This window comes from Pangasianodon hypophthalmus, chromosome 3 (assembly GCF_027358585.1).
Source record: "Pangasianodon hypophthalmus isolate fPanHyp1 chromosome 3, fPanHyp1.pri, whole genome shotgun sequence".
Classification (NCBI taxonomy): domain Eukaryota; kingdom Metazoa; phylum Chordata; class Actinopteri; order Siluriformes; family Pangasiidae; genus Pangasianodon; species Pangasianodon hypophthalmus.
The window spans coordinates 15,478,685-15,499,240 of record NC_069712.1 but is presented as its reverse complement, the minus strand read 5'-3'; the positions used below and the strand labels follow the sequence as shown (position 1 = coordinate 15,499,240).

Genomic DNA, 20,556 nt, shown 5'->3' with positions numbered 1-20,556 from the left:
TGGAACTCAAAATGCAAAAACGTGACAAGCAATTAAGCACCGAAGACTTTTTTAAGACTACATGGTGAATTAGATGTATTAGGACAAGACTGCTACACAAACTAAACCCCAGCATAGCATCCCAAGTCACATTGATCATTGTCTCTATGCATCTCCTATCCAGGCAAACATGCAGGATTGTCACAAAGCCCTTATAGAAGACACACACTCCTCTCTCGAGAGAGAGAGGGTGTTGGTTCGGGAGAGAGCAGCACCAGTCAGGGAGCAGGAGCCAGGTTAGAGAAATCACATGACAGGAACCAGGGATGAATGTGAGTGTTGGGCCACTCCCACTATATGTTGAGGTAGTATGTGGGTATGCACTCACACCGGGATGCAGTCAGGTAAAGGTATCACACGTGCTCCCACACACAGCACTGCACACACTCTGCTACTGCAGATGAAAAACACGCACACAAACACACCCCAGCACACCCACGCACAATGGCACAGTGCAATACCTGAGGGGAAACAGTGGATAGAGAAGGGCTCTGAGAGATGTTTTGGGCTACCTGCAGAGCCTCAATCCTCAGAGCTGCGAGGACTAGCTCTTCCTGGGCCGCAGGGGGAGGACAAGGAGGAGGCGGAGGAGGGAAAAGGAAAAGCAGCAATGCAAGGGGAAAGGGTGTTGGGCGAGGAGGGAGAGAGTGGTTAGAGTTCAAACTCTCACCTCTTATTTGAAATGACTAGTTCAGCAGAATACATTAACAGTCCCATACACACACACACACATATAGGTGTGTGTGTATATGGGAGTGTTAATGTATTCTGCTGAACTGACTGAGTTCAGCAGAATACATTAACACTCCGATACACACACACGCACCTATATGAATGCAGTATAGACAAACATCCCGTATTACACATACAAGTATAATGTTACACCATGATGTTCAGAGCTGAGGCCAAGTCCATCTCTAACATCCAAATTGCTCAGGTATTTAAACTGGATTTGAACACATTGAAAACAAATGTCAAATAAAAGTCAATCATAGTTAAAATCAAAGAAATATTCAAGCGTTTTCTCAACCTAGACTAAAGTCAAAGCATATGTGCAATTATCACACACAGGATTTTCAGCACCTTTTTCTGTACTAAGAAAAGAACGGACAACCTATAAAAAAATTTGTTGCTGGTTTGACCTCAGCCCAAGAACAACTAACACAGACAGATGTGATAGACGACAGAGACACCAGCACATAGACAACAAACTTAAAATATAAAATGATTTTTGAAAAAACACCAAAGCTGAATGAAAACACTCACGCAGAGATGCCACCATTCAAGCACACAGTCCAGCAGAAGAAGTCTGAGGGGGAGAATGAGAGTAAAGGGGCTCAGCAGGCATGGCATTTTCTACACACCTGCAGTTTGTGGGCGAAGGCAGTGGGGTTGGTCTCTGCCAGGTCAGGCTCCAGGTAGCTGAGAGGGGTGGCTGACTCACTCAGCCTGTCTAAGAGGGACAGATCTGCGGGGTCCCCAGGACTTTGAGAGGGGGACTGTTATGGAGTTCACAGTGGGAGAAGGACAAGAGGAGGAGGAAGGTGTGTGGGTGTCAGAAATGTGAAGCAAGCACACATGATGTCTCACCAACGTGGTCTGGTGTAAACTTTAAGCTGGATTTTTGTTTGTTTCTCTGGTGGGGTTCTATTCTGTTATGGCAAGTGGATGTGATGCTAAAATAATAGCAGGCTGTTTACAGGCTGAATTGAAGGCTAAACCCAGGTCATTGAAGGTACCAGAGGTAGACAGAAAACCTGCCTTTTGTCTCCCTCTAGAGGCTGAAATTAAAATAGCACTTTAATAACTAGCACATTAGATCAGCAAAATTAAAAAGATGACATGGTGTAAATCCTGCCCTTTCTGAACACCAGACCTACAGTACAGATGAATGAATTCAACATTTTCTCAATTAATGATCATGTTATTTACAATGTCTGCCAGCGCTGCTAAAGTTTGATTAATCATACTGACCATTCCATCTTTCTCACTGCTTTGTGCCCGGCTGTGGGAATGGACTTCCCTCTTTTTGCTCTTCTCCAGTGTTAGGGGCTCTGGAGCTCCACAAGATGATGACACAGGTGATTTTCCCTCCATTGAGATCTTAGCTTCCATTTCCTCAAAACTCCTAAAGAGGATGTGTGGGTTAAACTTTATAAAGGATTGAGATTTCAAGCAAGGTGCATGCATGTGTTTCGCCACATGGATAGGAATATTTGACAGTTTTAACCCGTCCCCAGAAAGTAACCTGTTTTTTTCTTGGTTAAGTTTATGGTTAGATTTAGGTGCAGGTATAGCATTAATTAGCTGCATTAATAATTATGTCAAAGGAAGGTCCTCACAAGGACAGTAAGGTGTGTGTGTGTGTGTGTGTGTGTGTGTGTGTTTTACCCAGTACAGGGGGAGTTGGGTCCTGAGTGGTGCATACTGGATCCCTGGTTTGTACTGTCTGTCACTGAATCCAGATTTAAGTAGAGGGATGGCTTTTTCACTGACAATGGCTGGCAAAGACAAAGTGACCCACGTAAATAAACACATTGAAAGAAGTAGAACACAAAATAATTCCGTTTATTCTTACTGGTACAGTATTCTCTGAGTGATTTTAAACTAACCACTAAAATACAGATACTTACTGGGGTGGAAGTTCCAATCTTCTCCATGTATTCAATCTCATAGTCTGTAAGTAGACAGAAAACACAGAGAAGAGCAACATAGGAAGTGAATTTTAACAGCTCCTGCACAATGACTGGATTAAGAGGACAATAACTCTATAGTCAATACACACCCTCTCTGCAACAAACCCATTTTGGCCTCTGGACTTACAATAATGAAGTGAGTGCATAAGCAGGACAGTATCACTGCAGTACATCTGATAAATACACACACACACACACACACTGTGACCCAGATAAGAGTATATGAGAATTAATAAGGCTGTTTCAACCTGAGGTTATCTGTGCTATCATCCAAACTGTTATCAGTGAGACAGCTAATATAATACAAGCTAAACTAGTGTATTTCATATCAAACTAGTGCCAAGTGTGAATAAGAAATGAAATATACTTAATTTTTAAATCATTCAGCTATCCTCTCATTATTTTTGTACTCCTTTTTTATTTTCTCCTCAGTTTCTTTGCTATCAGTCAAATAATCTCATTTCTCATGTGACAGCTACAGACCCGGAAGAGGAAAGGCTTCCACATGCTTCCACTGAGCCACCTGTATCTTTTCAAACTGCTGTATATGCAACATCATAACACACTAAGTGCTAAATTCTCTTTACATGAGCTAACAGATTCCTAAGATGATTCAGTGATTCAATTTTAACACTTAATTTACCACCCTGAAGCATTAACCCATTAAATGCCTGCCTTGCTATTAATTTATTCCTCTTAAAACACATTATTCAGTAGCTACTATAAAGTATTCAGTAACTACAGTGACTCTAACACTAAAAGAATGTACTTATGAGAGTGAGGAATGTAAGAGTGAACCTGGTGAAAGATCCTGGGAATTTAAGGGGTTAAATTTCCATTCACTAAAAAGTAGCTTGTTTATGCGCAATAATCATAAAAGTATCTGTAGTCCAATGCTATCTCTTGCTGTAAACTATGCCTGAAACTCTACATCTGTAATAGTCATAAAATGGTGTGACTGTGCTCATGAATCAGTGGTAGCTCAGTGGTTAAGACGTTGGCCTACTGGACCTATCGGAAAGTCATGAGTCCAAATCCCAGCACTGCCAAGCTGCCACTGCTGGGCCCTTGAGCAAGGCCCTTAACCCTCAACTGCTCAGTTGTATAGAAATGAGATAAATGTACGTCGCTCTGGATAAGGGTGTCTGTAAATGAATCACTGCTGAATCTTATGAGTTTTCAGTACGTTTCACTTTACAGGTTAATCATGCCTTCTACCTTTTGTTAAAGCTTCTGCACACTGGCTTAGTTAATTGTTCAAATTACTGAAAATGTATTTGTGTGTTTAATTATCGCAAATTCTCCATAGATTATCAGCATCTAAAGGAGGTAAAACTTTTTCACAATGCAAAACAAAAATGTGAGACTATATACACATATATACTCATGAATATTACATATTTTCTATGATTATGAGACCAGTGCATGCTTTCTATGTTCATGGAAAAGAAAAGTACACACAGATGCATACATGCACCCACATCTATTCTGTGTGTCCCCAGCTCTCACCATGGCTCTGTGCTGGTAAGCTGCTCTCATTGACAAAGGCAGTGAGGTCAGAGGGTTGTGGAAAGTCCTGGATGTCAGACGTCAACTCCACTTGCACGTCATGTCGAGCTGCCCATTTCTGATTGGTAGAGGACGCCAGTTTCTCTTCATCTGTGGCATGGTCCTGAAGGTGATCAGGCATGGCATCGCCAGAGGAGTCCTGCAGGGGGTGATGTTAAGTGAGATGGTAGGCAAAACCACTACATTGTCTTGAGCTGACGCTGAAGAAATTGGCGATAAGGAAAAAAAGCTGACAACAAAGTGAGTTTATAAGGTTCAATCCAACAATTCTGTGATATTAAGATGAAGAGGCATAATGTTTTGATCCCTTAATAAAGAGCAGATACAACTCTTGAACTATATCTGTATTATGCTCATTTTTCACTTATTAATTCTTCATAATTCCTTATAAGTTCTCAGAATGACAGTCAGTGCCAGTCAAAAATCGCACCTGTGCAACCTGTTCAGACAGAGGTGACCTCTTTGGTGACTTCTTCACTCTAAATGTATTACTGTGAAATAAACAAAAAGAAGACATCATGAGGACTAAAGCTTAACACTGTTCATTTTCAATAACAACTGCGAAACAGAACAAATGCCTCATTCCTGGAATTTTAGTGGAACTTTTAGAATATAAAGGATTCAGTCTTGTTTTCTGTGAAATAAATGAAACTTCATTTGAATACATACCTTCTGTGTTGCCTTTTTCTAAATGCTTTCCAGCTGCCAACATTTAGCAGTTATATTAAGAATGTCTATATACATACAGTTGAAGGTATAGTCAGTGATTTTAGCTTTAGTTAGATGAAGCTAGTTATTTTGAAACTCAAACTCCAAACAAATACAGCCCCCTCACTTCAGTGCTTCAAAGCTTCAACTACAAACCACCTACAAGTGCACTGTAGGTTTGAACACTAGTGCATGCTGGTGCAACAGGGGTAGCCTTCTGCAACATGATTTATAGTCTAGTCTTTGTCATGACTGACAGAACATCAGGGGCCATCACTGTTTTTTTCTCCCATTTACAGTCTGAGACTGGAGATTCTCAGCTGAGTAGGTATTTTATTCACAGTGGCCATAATGTGAGAAAAAAAACAAATATTACACAAAGTGTTCTGACTTAAAAATCACTGACCCTACCTTTAACAAGAGTAAAATACTGGTGCATATTTGAGAACTGAAGCTTTAGTAACTGGGTTTCCACACTCAGTGCTATTGTTAGTGTATTACAGTGTGTATATGATGTGCAGGTTTTCCCTGTATTCTATTTTTTTTCTTGGAAGTTGGCCTCTCCTCTAATTATATACTGGTAGTCCTATATATACAGGCGCTTACCCATGAATTTAACTCCTAGTGGAAAATAAACAACGGTTCACGAAACAGAACAGATGTAAAACCATTAAATAAAGGGTGTTTGTATATGTAGTTTCACATATTTTGTTTTATAGGGCTCAGATAGATATAGAGTTAATATTACTCTGAGGCTAACTTCAAATTGCTCACTAACCAGTCCAAGCAAACAGTATCCAATATGTCTGACCAGCATCAGAATGTGATAAAGTCTGATTTTTTTCTTTCCTTTCTCTCTTTCTTACTTATGTGTCAGGGCCTAGATGGTGTGGGCATGACTTAAAAGTTAGACCAATGTCTGAGTTAAAGATAAACAGTTCTCTATGATGGCAAATGAAATCCTATTAAAAAGTATTACGAATACTGTGGTCAGAAAGCAAATGGTGATGTATGTTATCATTACTGATGCTCGTTTATTCTTTCATCTTTTACTTACAAGGGGCAACAGAGAGAAGAAAAACCACTGGACTTCCTGTGACACAGGAAAGTGACATGGGAACAAGTAACAGACAGACTGCTCTGTCTCTCTCTCTCTCTCTCTCTCTCTCTCTCTCTCTCACACACACACACACACACACACACACACACACACACACACACACATACACTCATGGCCACAATAAGATGAACAGAACACATGCTTACATTAGACAAGGTGATTACTCTGATGCTGGGCTTAGACTTACGATTTGAGGGGCTTTTTCTTGATTTTGGCTGGTTTATTCTGGTTTTGATCCTCCAGCTCATCAACATTGTCATTGTCATTTTCATTGTCATTGCTGGACACTTCTAAAGATGCCACTTTTGGAGGTGAATTTCCTATCTTGTTGGACGACTTAAATGGGTCAACGGAGTCATCAAACGAGTCTGGATCAAAGCTGTAGCTTGCCCTGGACTGGGGAGGGGAGTTAGGGATGCCTTTCCCTGAAGAGAAAGGGTTAAAATTATGATCATCCCATTTGCTAGGATCGAAGTTGTAGGAAGCTTTGGGAATGGGAATGTCATCATTGTCATTTAAATGGACTGCAGCAGATGTGTTGCTTAACTGCTCAGTTTGTGGGGGGGCTTTCTTAATCCCCAGCTTTGGTTTTCTAAGAGGCATCTTGGCCCCTTGCTTCTTGCCCAGTTTTTTGGTAGGCAGAGGACTGTCCTGTGGTGTATCTCCACTCTCCTCTGAATAATCAAACTCCAGTCTGACAGACTGCCGCTTGGTGATTGGCTGCTCCTCAATGTTGAGGGCTTTCTCTGAGGGAGGTGCAGGAGCAGCAGGGGGCTCCTCTGTAGGAATAGGGGTGGAGTCAGGGGCAGGAACAAAGTCAGCTTTCCTACTCAAGATAGGAGAGTTGGCAAGCTTACTGCCACCTGTGCAAAAGGGGTCAATGTTTTCAAAGTTATCTGGGTCCCATTTGTAAGCGGCACTGGGAGGGATGGGGGAGTCCTCCTCAGAAACTGGTAAAATCTCTTCCTGTGCTTTTGCAGCCACTGGTGCTTGAGCAGGGCTGCACTCCTCCACTACAGGTGGAGGACTCTCTACTCTAGACTTGATTCTGGTCCGTCTGAGAGTGCCAGCAGGGCTTGGGCTGGGGCTGGGAGAGGCCGGGGGACACTCTTTCTCCTCTTGTGTTTGTAGAGGACTTTCTGCAAGAGGCTTCCCTTTCTTGTTCACCTCTGGGGTACTGCTGGATGAGACAGTTCTGGAAGTGGCACTCTCAGGGTTTGAGTTCTGCCTGGAAAGAGGCTTTTTCTTCAGAGAGACTGGTCGAGGCTTTTTGACCCGTCGTAGAGTCCCAGGGGCACTCTCCGTACCTACACTGAAAGACTCCGAACGAGGATGAGTGGATCTGTCAGAGGTTCCCCCTGCAGGTCTATCTCCAGGGCTAGAGCTGTCTAACTCCCCAGACTGGAAGCTGAGTGAGCGGGTTAGGGGTGTACGACTCTCTAGCCCTGATGAGCCCAAATCAAATGCTGGTGCTGATAAGGGCTCAGTGGTAAGGATGTGATCGAGGTTGTAGGTGCCACTGCTTGCTATGGGTTTGTCTTCATCAAAGACAGTGGAAACAGAGCGATGGAAAGATGGAGGATCTAGCACCTCACTAGCACAAGCATCTTCTGTAGAAGCAGGCAAAGGACAGGAGTCTGGAAAACAGAAGCATTAAAGGCAGGATATTAATCTAATATTTAATATCATATTATAAGTATATATTATAAGAATATATATAATAATATATATTATATCTAATATTATATCTAATATTTCGTGTGTTGGGTAACAGTAAAATAATCCAGTGATTTTAAAAATTGTAGCCTCATTCTGAAGGAAATGTAGACATTTTGTATATTTCAGCAGATTACTGAATTTGGTTTGGCTTGGTTTGGTGTTCCTTTAAATGAAGATGATGGTTGAGCATAATGCAAAAAATGTTTAGCTTTAATACATTTTTCATGTTGCTGCATGTATGCCTCACACCTGCACTGCAGAATTTGTGTCTATGTACAAAATAGTTTCCTTCTACCCCCCAAAGTGTTCTTCTTTCCCTTTCAGAAAATATTCACTTTGTTTGTAGAATCCCTGATGAAGAACCCCTTTTGAAAACTATCCATAAAACCTAAAGTGTTCAAATATTAATATTAAAATTTGTTTCACTTAATTCTCATTTTAGTATCTTTTACACACAGTATGTGTGTGCAAATTCTGTCCTTCTTATTATGCCCTCTAGTGCACTGCCTGTTGATTTCAGACATTGTCTTATTTGTGTGTGTGTGTGTGTGTGTGTGTGTGTGTGTGTGTGTGCGTGCAGTATTTGTATAGTATTCTCTTCATGTTTTATATATTATTGTTATGCACACAAAGAATATCTGACAATTTTGACCTTATCGGGACTTTTTCCCCCCCACAAGAAACACTGCTTTTTTTTATACAAACACTGCAGCTTTCATGTTTGGAAAAAAAAAAAAAAACTAGAATAGGGTTAACTGGATTAGGGTTAAACTTAGGTGTAGGCATAGCATTAATGAGCTGCATTAATAATTATGCCCATGGAAGGATAGTTAGACAAACGTCTTGTGTGTGTGTGTGTGTGTGTGTGTGTGTGTGTGTGTGTGGGATATGTACATGCCTTTCTGTTCTGCTGTGATAAGAAATAAAAATTATATTAAAGCTTTTCTATATTGTAACTGATTAAAAATGCTGCACTCATATTGCACTTAATAATATAATTACTGCTTAAACACCAAAAGTCATGTCAGGTGACTAATTTCATGCAGTTAAGCTCCAGATAAACACTGATGCTCTCATATGTGACCACTCTGCTCATCTAAATTCTCTGCACTATTCCTGATCTCCTCTAGAGGGCCTGAGTGGCCAACCTCTTTGTCCAAAAAAAAAACACAAAGAACCACTAAGAGAGATTTTTTATATCCTACAAACACCTTCTCTTCCTAATCTACGTAAACACTTTAGTATTGTGTTTGTGGTATTTTTGTTATGTAATAGCCTACAGTGAGGTTTAGTAATTTTCCTGGTTGTAATGGAAAACATAATGATTGGATCAGAAACCATGCACACTTTATAAACAACAAATAGGCAGTATATAAATGCAGATAAAAAATGATGATCAGGTTGATAGATATGTCTCCATCTTTGGCCAGCTGTAATCTGTGATTGTGTTCATCAGTGCTTACCTGTGTCTGTAGAGGTCAGAGGCTGCGTGATAGGCTCTGGCTGCTCAACTGAGGGAATTGGAGGAGCTGCGGTCTTCACCGGGGTGGTGGATTCTGGGGTCTCAAACGTGCCATCAGAGTCTGAGCTCCTACCACAAGCCAAGGGAAAAACAGAGAGACAGTCAACTATTCTGTATAATGTAATACTGCCCTGAGATGCCTAGTTAGGTAAACCAATAAACTGACAACCCAGTGAATACAGCTCATGCCATATGAATTAGATTTAACACCATTATCAAAATATGTACATTGTGTAAGGTAAATATCACTATTGCACTCTAATACAGATTTCATTTGACTGAGGAAGGATTACAGATTTTGAAATACAAATTCACATTTTAAATAAGGAAAAACAAATGTGATACATATAGTTTTCAGCTCGATTTATAAGCGTTTGTATTTCACGTCATGAGCCAGTAGCACTGCAGGATATCAGCACTGCTCCCATCTCCATCACACACTGAGACTACATGGAGAGATATTAGAATGCATTTAGTGGCCTATTCATTTATGGCACACACTTTGCAGCATGTATTTTCTATCGCTGGAGGATTGTTGGGCTACTGCTGGAAATCAAAGCACTGAAACTGCTGCAAGATGATGGACACCATGGCTCCGACATACAGCCTCTGCCTCCCCCTTTCTTTTTTTTCTCACAAAGTGTTCATCCATACACACAAACTAACCATGCTTACATATATACAATAAGCCACAATAAGCATTAACCTACTTAAAAAGCCTATGTAAATTCCAATTAATGCAAATAAAGGCAAAGCATCTTCATGTCTGTCTAATCAGGGCTTTAATATGGATATACAGGCATTATCTGACAAAAGCACACATAGGTGTACACAGACTGACAAGTAAGCACTTACAAAATCACAGTAGTTTATTCATTCGACTACAATCACCATGATACAAGAACGCAACATTTTTCCCGATTTGCAGACCCCACCCAATCTCCCTGCATCAGTGTCCGACTAATACGTCTCAGTGCTTGACAGCATCTCTCACCTCTGCCTCGCCGGCCCGCTAGCAGCCTTGATCATATAGTCGCTTCTGGAGCTCCAGGTGAGACGCTGGAGAAGTCCAAGAGTAGGGTCACCCTCGTCCCCTTTGCCAGAGCCCCCCAGCAATGTATCCCAGCCCCATCGTGCCCACTGCAATGGGGACAGAGCCTGCCATGCGTTTACCGCCATCACCACCACCAGGTACGCACTTGCAAATGCAGAAACACTCCAGATGTTCTGTCAGCGAGCTCTGCTCCTCACTCCTCACACAACCCTTCTTTCCATTCTCCTCTCTGCTACAGCTCAGCTCACACACTGCCTGTTCTTACAGAATCTCCTCCCTATCATCCTATAGCATTTCCCTTTGTGGGGTTTTTCAAGAGACTTGTGGCAGATAATCACCACCTACAGGCCGCCTCCCTCTCTCTGCCTGTTTCTCTCTTTCTCTGCACTCCTCACTGTCTGCCTCCTTCCCTCCCACCCCAACCCCCATCCTCTCTCTCTTTCTCTCTCTCTCTCTCTCTCTCTCTCTCAGCATCCCCTTGCCTTTATGCTGAGCAGTGAATCAGGCTCCCAGTTCTCTCTGCATCAAATATACTGTAATAATTCACACGTTTGTAAAAGGCAGCGAAACAGGTCTTCTCTCTAAGTAGTCGGTGTAATGCAATCCTTTCTGTGTCTGTTTTCTCTGCACTACACATTCACCTTCTCATCACCTTCCCCCATCCTTTCTTGCTGTACTTAAATCTAATAAATGTATTCAAATTATACTCAAAAGCCCAAGTACTGATCTAACATACAGATTAGCCATGCACATGTATTTCCATTGTGTGTATTTTTTTTTCTTCGTCTATCTATACTGGCACAATTAATCATACTTTAATCGTGATCCCAGTTTCTGGGTTTCTCAATCAAATAAACATAATTAACTGTGATAACAAAGTGAAGTGATGCTTATTTGTGATCAGTAACCACTGGTCGGGGTGACGGTGGGTCTGGAGCCTATACTGGGTTCAATTCTATCCTCTGTGCCACCATGGCAGAACATGCAGAGATATAGGCTTATAATATACACTGTGAAAGAAATAATTTCTCTCAAATCAAAATGCTAAAGTACAATAAAACTCCTGTTCCTAAATTGGTTGAATAAATGTGATACCGAACCTTGATTTCAATCTTGACCAAACAGCTTTAATTTAGCCATTACTGTGCAGCTGTAAAGATATCATACAAAGCTTTATCCTTTATCTTCCATCTATATTCCAGAACAGTCTTGAGCAGTCTGACCAAAGGCTGATTGAGGAAATACTGAAACAACCTAAATGAGAAGGTAAAGAGCATCATTGTGATGAACACTCATTACTCTAGCAGTAGAACCAAACTGGGAGCAGAACCATACTGAACGCACACAAGGGAGCAGAAAGCAGGGTTTGTATCAGACAGATCTTATAATCTGTGGCTGCACTTACACAACACAGTGCCAAACCCATAGGCAGCTACATAGACTAACTGAGGTGAAAAGCATGTATATTGATCCAGCTCATGCCAAGGGCTCTCACTCATGTTCAATGGCACAAGCCCACCTGCTGTGTGTGCACTCTGTCTGTGTGAACAAAGCCATGAGGGATTTGGCAACATCTGTGTCCACTTACAATACACACGGGTTAAGTGTGGTTCTAATGTGAGATGCCGGATCATTGACGGTGGAAATCAATGAATAGAGAGGAAAGAGAGCTAAGCATCACTCATGGTGGTCAATGCCAAAGCCAAAGTGGGAGTTGAAACCTTTTCATCTCTATGGCGGAGACGCACCAATGGTGATCTGATGGGTTGGAAAAACAATGACTGTTTGCTGAGGAACTACATCCTATAACTCCAGAATAAAACTAGATAAACAATGATGTTTTCTGTATATTTATGTATTCTGTATATTATTCATTCTGCTACCCATCTAGTAGATATCATTCTCTTGCATTTGTTTTGAGGATAGCAGTATGAGGCTACTAAACTCATGTTAATCAGAAAAATAACTCCAACTCTGACACTGACGCATTCTTCAGTTTGCTAAATTCCCTAGCTAGATTGTGTTAGTGATGGTGTTTGGTAAAACTAATGGGGTGATCAGTTAATTCCAAGCATCTCTGTTCTTTGTAGGGTAATTTTTCCATAGCCTTGCAAACAGACTGTTGCCATGGCAACTATGTCTCAGGCCATATGCTCCCCTGGGCACACATTGATGGGTTGCACAAAATCTTGGCTGAGCCTGTCCTTTTCTCTGTCTCAAAATGTGCGCACATATAATCACACGGCTTTAATTGGTCACATTTATCACAGTAAACACAAATACACAAAAAGTGGTCTTGTCAGTATGTGGTGATATAAAGTGCTAATTTATTTCTCAAATATCTGCAGAACATATGAGTTGCAGTGCTGTAATACCAAGCATATGCTTCCCTTGAGTGTTTTTAAAGCCAAAGGATGATATTTTTGCTGCACTGCATTTTTGAACGAAGCAATGCATAGAGGAGGAACCAGAGAACAAAAGGTTTTACTGCTACTATTCCCTGCTAATGTGGAAGGAACTGAAATAACTGCGGTAGCCCTAAACATAATAAATGACACTGAATAACTAATGCTTCAGTGAAAGACAAAGGAAACTCCCTGCACTGTTGAAAACATGAATGAAAAATATAGGATAAAATGAAGACGCATGAGACATCAGCAGCAGGCAGAGGGAGACAAAAGGGAAGGAAACAGAGAGAGAGACAGATACAGCCAGGATTGTCTGCATGGAAACAGCCAGAATCCCTGGCACACATATACTTTAGCACAGACCCTGTCCTTGCCAGAGAGCTGGAGCTGTGTCCCGGCCATACGGCAGTCATTTCTGTGTATAACAAAGAAAGAGAAAAGAGAAGGAAGGCCTATTCTGCTGAGAGAGGAGGATAAGTGTTCCAAACAAATATGATAAACTAATGACTAGGAGATTCATTAAATTATTCCTAATGAATGTTATATTGTATTGTGTGTGACTAGATAGGGATGTGGATGGCAGAATATAATTCTATTGTACTAGTACCTGCTAGGGTATCCTCTGATTATTTAGAATTCAGATAATACAAAAATACAATATAAGAAGTAGTGATAACTTTCTTCTGAATGCTGAAATCTGATTTATAAAAGAAAAGACAGAAAGAGACTACAGTGTATGACATTTAGAGGCCGAGAGGGGGAGACAAAGCAGACAGGAACAGAGGAAAAAATACTGCTGAATATATAACACTCAGCAGTATACAACTATACAATTTTCAGCAGTTTTGGTTAGTAGATCATGATTAGGTTCAGTTCTCACCTCCAATCTAGATCACAGTTTCTCTTTCATGGCTTTCAGAGTAATAGAAAACAGTCCTGAAAAACATCCTGTTCCCCCAATTAACCAGTAACATGTTACTCTGTTTACTTTTCCTCACCAATGCTAGCAATGTGCTTCAGTTACCTTTCATTTCCCTTTAGTGTCTATCAAAAGTGTTCCCCTTCCCTATGTCTGTCCCTGAGAAAATCAGAGCCAGGAAATTACTCGTGGAGATTCATTTGTGTTATGAGAAGGAGATGAAACATTTACTGCAGTTTAACAACCAGAATTTAAAAAAACAAACAAACACACAAATAAAAACACAGATAAAAACAAGTACATGCTAATCAAGCCTACATAACTGCATTCACTACTCTTTTCTCTGTGTTTTGGGTTTATGTGTCCACTGGATTCAATGCATGTTTATATAAGATGCAGAAACTCAGGAGCATAATCTAGTGCCAAACCATAGGGAGATTGTAATAGTTAGGAAAAGTAATGCATAATTAGCACATAAACAAAATTTCTGAGACAGTTATTTTCCATCTCCGTTCTGCGGCATGCAGTAATGCACCAGCTCTCCTCGTGCTGAAGTAATTCTGCCTCAATATTTCATTACTTCTACATGCTATGCCCCAAAAATCTGCAGCCATTCATCTCAGGCTAAAAATGAATTCGAAATGCAAAAACCAGCAGCCAGTAGCTTTGATTTCCAGTCCTGCTCATCAAATCCTATTTCATGAGTCATCCTGTTGGCCAGTAATCCCAAATGGATCATAAAATATAGTGGTTAATAAGAATTAGTGCCACAACCCACCAAATCCCACATGATCCATCTGTGTCTCACTATATTAACATGAAACATCATGAGACATTGTCTATTGTACTTTTTAGGCATGACAGCATTGAATACAGTTACGTGCCCTGGGCATTTGGTTTGAAATCAATAGTAAGAAGTCAGGAAAAGTCCCAAATGGGGGCATAGTTAATTGTTTTAACTATGCCCCCATTTGGGACTAGATATCTAAACATAGATATCTTTTGGTTTTGTTCAGGTTTTCTATGTGTTTTGAGAACATTTTTGCCTAAAATTTATGTTTTCCTAAAACACTGGGCAACATTTTTTGGCTGTAGTTATCACTTGCATTTGTTAACGCTGTTATTTCCATATTACAGAAATAATTACATTAAAACCCTTTATTAGAATATTTTACTTAACGTTTTGATCTTTACTGACCAGCAGCATTTCTTGAAAAAATGTGACTAAACATGTCTAAAAACCTCTAACAGGATTTCTCTCTCTTCGCCTCAGCTACTGTAAGAAACCCAGAAATAGTGCTGTAAGTTTTACATGTAAGTCATTTTACATGTAAGCAATCTCTACATAAACAAAGAGGACTGTTTAAAAGATATGCACGCTTCTAATAACAGAGTGGTGCCTAACCGCTTGTCAGTAGCCTTGATTTACAGATGATAATAGAGTCTAGAGAAACAGAGCCATGACCACAGAATCAGCCTCTCCATTTAAGTAAAAAAAGCATGTTCCAAATAAAAGTTGGTCACTTTTCTAGAAAATAAACCACAGAGTTATGATGAGCATATTCCAAATAAAAGTTGGTCATTTTTTCTAGAAAATAAACCACAGAGTTATGATGAGATGACGCTTTCTGCACCAAATCCAAGAATCATTGTGAACCCATGACATCTAGGATTAAGCAACACTGACAATGGAATAAACATTTATATAATTTCCTTGTTTCACAGCATTTGTATTACGTCATATTTAAAAAAAAAAAAAATATATATATATATATATATATATATATATATATATATATATATATATATATATATATAATCATATGAGGTCTATGCTATTGACTGAGTGCTCTGTGTCAAATTGATATCCAAAGATTGTTAACTACATTCACACACCAAAGGTCCTGAACTTCAGCACAAAGTCTATTGAAGTTTAAAAGGTGTGCCAATATTACATGGGAACATTTGAAGTGGTTGCGTAAGTGGACAAAAAGCTTAGTCATGACTCGATGAACAGTACTTTCTGATGCAAAACAGCGTGCTTAACTCTTATTTGAAGTGGCATCTGAGTGCCCATAAAGGACTTCAGCAGTCCCACCATCCACCTATCGGATACTCCAGAGCTATAAACTTAAACCAATAAAGTCATATATAAAACATTTAATAATATTTATCTTGGCATAGTGTTTCCACAAAATTGTCATTAGACAAAAGATGAAGGCACAAAGCACCTACATTATTGTCTATCACCCGTTTACCATGAGAAGGTAGAGGGTATGACTGTTGGTGTTTACAATACGCATATTCTCTGAATATGCGTATTGTAAACACCAACAGTCATACCCTCTACCTACTCATGGTAAACGGTTGATAGACAATAATAATAATAATAATAATAATAATACAATAACACTTATCACATGTTCAATACTAATCTTTTTGAAATGTGAATTTAATCCTGCTGTTTCCTAAAAAAGTGACAAAAGAGCTGCTGACACTTTCCACACTTTGTCCATTGTGTGAGATTTAATCATTAAAAAAATAGTTTATGATGAATTTAAACAAAAAATTAAGAAACTAGAAAATGAGAATAATTGCTTTTATGTATGTGTGTGTGTGTGTGTGTGTGTGTGTGTGTGTGTGTGTGTATACAGTAACCCCAGATCATGATCATATTTAGAATATGATACATTTTCTCAACATACATTTTTGCATCATATAAGAAGCTAACAGCCACCTAGCTGTTCTATTCTCAAATACTCAATGCTGTATGACCGTATGAGACATAAATAAAACTCTCTTCTGCTATGTCACCATCCCCCCTTTTTCTCATGTACTTTAGCCTTCTGTTGGAGCACAGGCTCACTCAGTCCTCTTTCTCCCTGCAGCACTGCCCTCCATCCCCCCACAAAAACACACTCTGTATGCAAGGTAGACGGAGTCCCCTATCCCCCAGACCTGACCACATTCACTCTAGTCAATGTATGTTCTACCTGGATATAAACACAGGCAAATATGACTGGTACAAGCATAACGTCATCCACCACCCAACAATAATAAACCATTGTCTTCGTTTCAGATAGCATGCTTGTGTCGCTATGCCTTACTGATAACCATTTACACATCTACACTGAGGCCATCTGGCTACATTGCACCAGCGCTGCTCAGTGAATTCCATACATACACAAGCGAGCATGTGCACAAGACAAACCGAACAGGTGAGCTGTACATTACGCAGCATATTCTCACGACAACAATAACAAGAGACAACAATGAGATCATCAAGAAACTCCCCCTCCTTTCCTTTTCTCTCTCCTTTTCTGTCCTCACTCACATGCTCTCGGGACGCTCCTGAAACAGACAGGGAACCTGTCCTTGCTCGGTGGACTCCACTGCTCCCATTCTCGGCTAATTTCACCTCCACCTGCTCCCTTCCACCGTCCTCCTCATGCACCTCCTGCTCCTCCACCTCCCCCCTCCTCCAGACGGTGGGTGACGGGGAAGGGGAGCGCAGAGTCGGCTTGTCGCTGTCAAGTGAACCAGGATAAGATGGCATCAGGGGTAGTCTGCTTGCCCACACTCAGCATCTACCCATCAGAGAGTCTCCCGATTCCTCTATCCAATAATCCGCTTCTCACATGCTGTCTTTACATGGTAGGGGGAGGAGGCTGAGGCTTGCTTGTATCCGTGACAACAGCAGAGCTTCAAGGTTGGAAGAGCAAAACAGTGTGCAAAGATATTAAATAAAAGATGGAGAGAATAAGAGAGAGAGGAGGAAGGAAGATGATGCTACTTCACACTAGTACCTCCCCTCTCTGAAGCACTGGACCATTCAGCGAAGCTAATGTTGGTTATCTTCCTCCCCCCTCTCTGTCTCTCTCTCTCTCTCTCTCTATCTCTCTCTCTCTCTCTCTCGGGGCTAGTTAGGTATAAACAATCAAGCAGCTTTTCCCTGTCTATCAGCCCTGTGGTGCCCTATCTGCAAAAGGAACGTAAACAATAGAGCACCCCACACAAAGCTATGTAACACATCCCCCACCACGTCCTCATTCTCTCACTCTCTCGATCCAAAGCACAATTGCACCTGACATTTAAAATTAAATGCAACATAATCTCCTTTTCACTGCTTCTTTCTGTACACATTTTTTTCATGAGTTATAAGGAAGCTGCTGGTGAGTTTTCATGGGGAAAAATGGAAACTTCCAATAGGAGTGGACAGACAGCTGAAAACAAAAAAGAGCTGAACAATAGACCCTGAGAAAGATCCCTTTCTATGTGTGTGCGTGTTTTAGTTTATTCATGAAGACTGACCCGATTTCAGTTTCTAATTGTTTTAAGTACTAAAGCACTAACGGCACTTTCATTACTTATATTGTCTGATCATCTATGACACAGTTAATGCCAAAATCAATAAATCCTGATAGGAAAATCACTTACAGATGACTTTTCCAGAGAATAAAATGACTTTCTATCCTTTTAAAGGTTCTGAATTCTCCTGCTTGTTCAGGACAACACAATGAAAGATAGGCTTACCAATGCAAGAGCTTGTGCTAACTGCCATCACCAAATTAATTCTGTCAGTCCTGAAGGAGACAGGCTATCTTGCAGATCTAAATAACTTGAACTCATACCAAAATGAATCATGGGACCTAAAAATTTTATTGCATAAGATTAGCAATAGAGAAAGCAGAAGAATGAATAAGAAGGTAAAGAAAGATACAGTATAACTGCCTACAGGGCAGACAGTGGACCTCTCGCCAGTCTACGCAGTCCACACAATTCATATTGATTTACAGTGTGAAGGAGCAGTGGATATGGGAAACTGGGAGGCTGAAGGGTTCTGAAACATGAGGATTATAAATCTATTGTCTGCTCATGGGAAAGCAGAACAAAGAACTTCTCACACAAGCCCAGCTCTACCTATTGCATTTTAGTACTGGGAGTCTTTACTAACTCTGGGGAGAGACAAAGCTTTCATGCTCTGCTATATTCAACCATAATTCATATATTTTGAACCTGATCTAACAAAGTAAACATATGTCACAAATCTCTCATGCCTCATATACTAAATAGTAATCACACTAGTTCGTGGCTCTGGTGTGTTAAATGAAGCATCATGGCAATTGAATGTGCACTTTGACCACAACTTCCTACTCTATTTGCTGATGTCTTTCCCATAGATCTAAATGCAGATCAATTTCATCACTGGTCCTGTTGAAACACAGCCAATTTTGCAGTCTTTGTAACTGAAGCTCCTGCATCCATGCCCCAATAATGAAACCTCTTTCAAAGTCATCTATATCTTTTCCTCTTGCCATTGACCCAAAATTTAGGTCAGCTGGGCTTGTTCAGCATTAAATGTTTTTTCCTTTGATTTGTTACCTTTTAAATCATAATGTGACCCAGCTGAAAATAATAGTAATAAGCTAATAATGATAATAATTTCTATAAATATATACAGTTACATACACATACATGGTTAAATGGTAGTTCATGGCTCTGGTGTGTAAAATGAAGTGTTTGGTGGTACCCATTGCTGTGCCATGATCGCATAGCTTCTGGTAAAACACACAGGTAAATGGAAAGTTCAGCACACCAAATAAGGTACAAAATAATATACATAGGAATATCTTTTGTTGTCAAAATAAAGAATACATCAATGTGTAGACTGGTATACAGGTTTCTCACCAAGCATGAGTTAAACCCACTAATGTGGCACTTCCCTTCCCTGTTGTTGTACCTACCTTTCCCAAGAGCAATCTGGTCTACCATGAAGAAATTCAATTAAACTTATTTAGGGTTTCAAAGCACCTTGGCGTAGATTCTACAAGTTTCTGGATCTGCACTGAAGTGATGAACACCATTCTTCCACAAGCTATTCTCTCAGTTGGAGTTTTGATGGTGATGGTGGAGAGCACTGTTCAACAAGTCAGTCCAAAATCTCCCAAAGGTTTTCAAGGGTGGGTTCAGATCTGATAACTATGAAGACCATAGCATATGATTTACAACATTTTCATACTCAAACCATTCAGTGAGCACTCGTGCCCTGTGGATGTGGACACTGTCATCCTGGAAGAGACCACTCACATCAGAATAGATATGTTTCATCATAGAAAAAAAGATGATCAGTCACAATAGCTTCGAGTTGATTTGCTGATTTGCAGTGACCCATCGCTCTAAACCATATCAGCAAAATGCCTCCACAGCCTAACAGAGCCCCTGCTTCCCCTCACTGTGTATTCAGGTATTCAGGCTTGTTCTGTTATCTTGGTGTTCACCAAACTTGCACTCGCCCACTTGTTGAGAAGATGGTGAAGGATGACTCATCTGACCAGATTTTTTCACATCTTTGTAGACCAGTGATTACGGTTTTTGAACCCCTGAAGTCTCAAACGTGCATTCGTCTTAGTTATGAGGGGTTTATAAACAGCAACCTTACTATAAATCCATGTCTATGTAGTTGTGGAAATACTGCTCTTGCTGACAGTTTGACCATGTCAGTTGCTCTTCCGTTTTTCCTTACATAATCACACTAATGTATGAGCATCACTGTCATTGAATGCATGCTTTGACCACAATTTCCAGCTCTTTTCTAGAGACCTAAATGCAGATTACTTTAGTCACTGTTCATACTGAAACATATTTAAGCAGTTAAGCAGTGTTTGTGACTAAAGCTCCTGCGATCCATGCCTCAATGATGAACCCACTTAAATCATGACCCACAACCAAGGTCAACTTGTCCTGCTCAGAATTAATTTATCCCCCATCTGTGTCCCAACTTTAGAGATCTCTAAACTGAAAA

General features: G+C 40.3%; 1 protein-coding gene across 14 annotated transcripts in view; it reads right to left on the bottom strand.

Moving 5' to 3' along the window:
• tacc2 (transforming, acidic coiled-coil containing protein 2) overlaps window positions 1–20,556 on the bottom strand; it is a 64,891-nt gene that overhangs the window by 10,624 nt on the left and 33,711 nt on the right. For 11 of the 14 annotated variants that reach the window (XM_026940325.3, XM_053232260.1, XM_053232264.1 and 8 more), the window contains 9 exons: window positions 9,315–9,442; window positions 6,320–7,769; window positions 4,735–4,795; window positions 4,245–4,443; window positions 2,673–2,716; window positions 2,431–2,540; window positions 2,014–2,167; window positions 1,404–1,538; window positions 501–593 (listed from right to left, as the gene is read on the bottom strand). In XM_026940325.3, the coding sequence (XP_026796126.3) occupies window positions 501–593; window positions 1,404–1,538; window positions 2,014–2,167; window positions 2,431–2,540; window positions 2,673–2,716; window positions 4,245–4,443; window positions 4,735–4,795; window positions 6,320–7,769; window positions 9,315–9,442 (2,374 nt within the window). Of the gene's footprint in view, window positions 1–500; window positions 594–1,305; window positions 1,349–1,403; window positions 1,539–2,013; window positions 2,168–2,430; window positions 2,541–2,672; window positions 2,717–4,244; window positions 4,444–4,734; window positions 4,796–6,319; window positions 7,770–9,314; window positions 9,443–20,556 lie in introns of those variants that run through there. The other 3 variants (XM_053232270.1, XM_053232265.1, XM_053232266.1) reach the window with 3 other exon arrangements.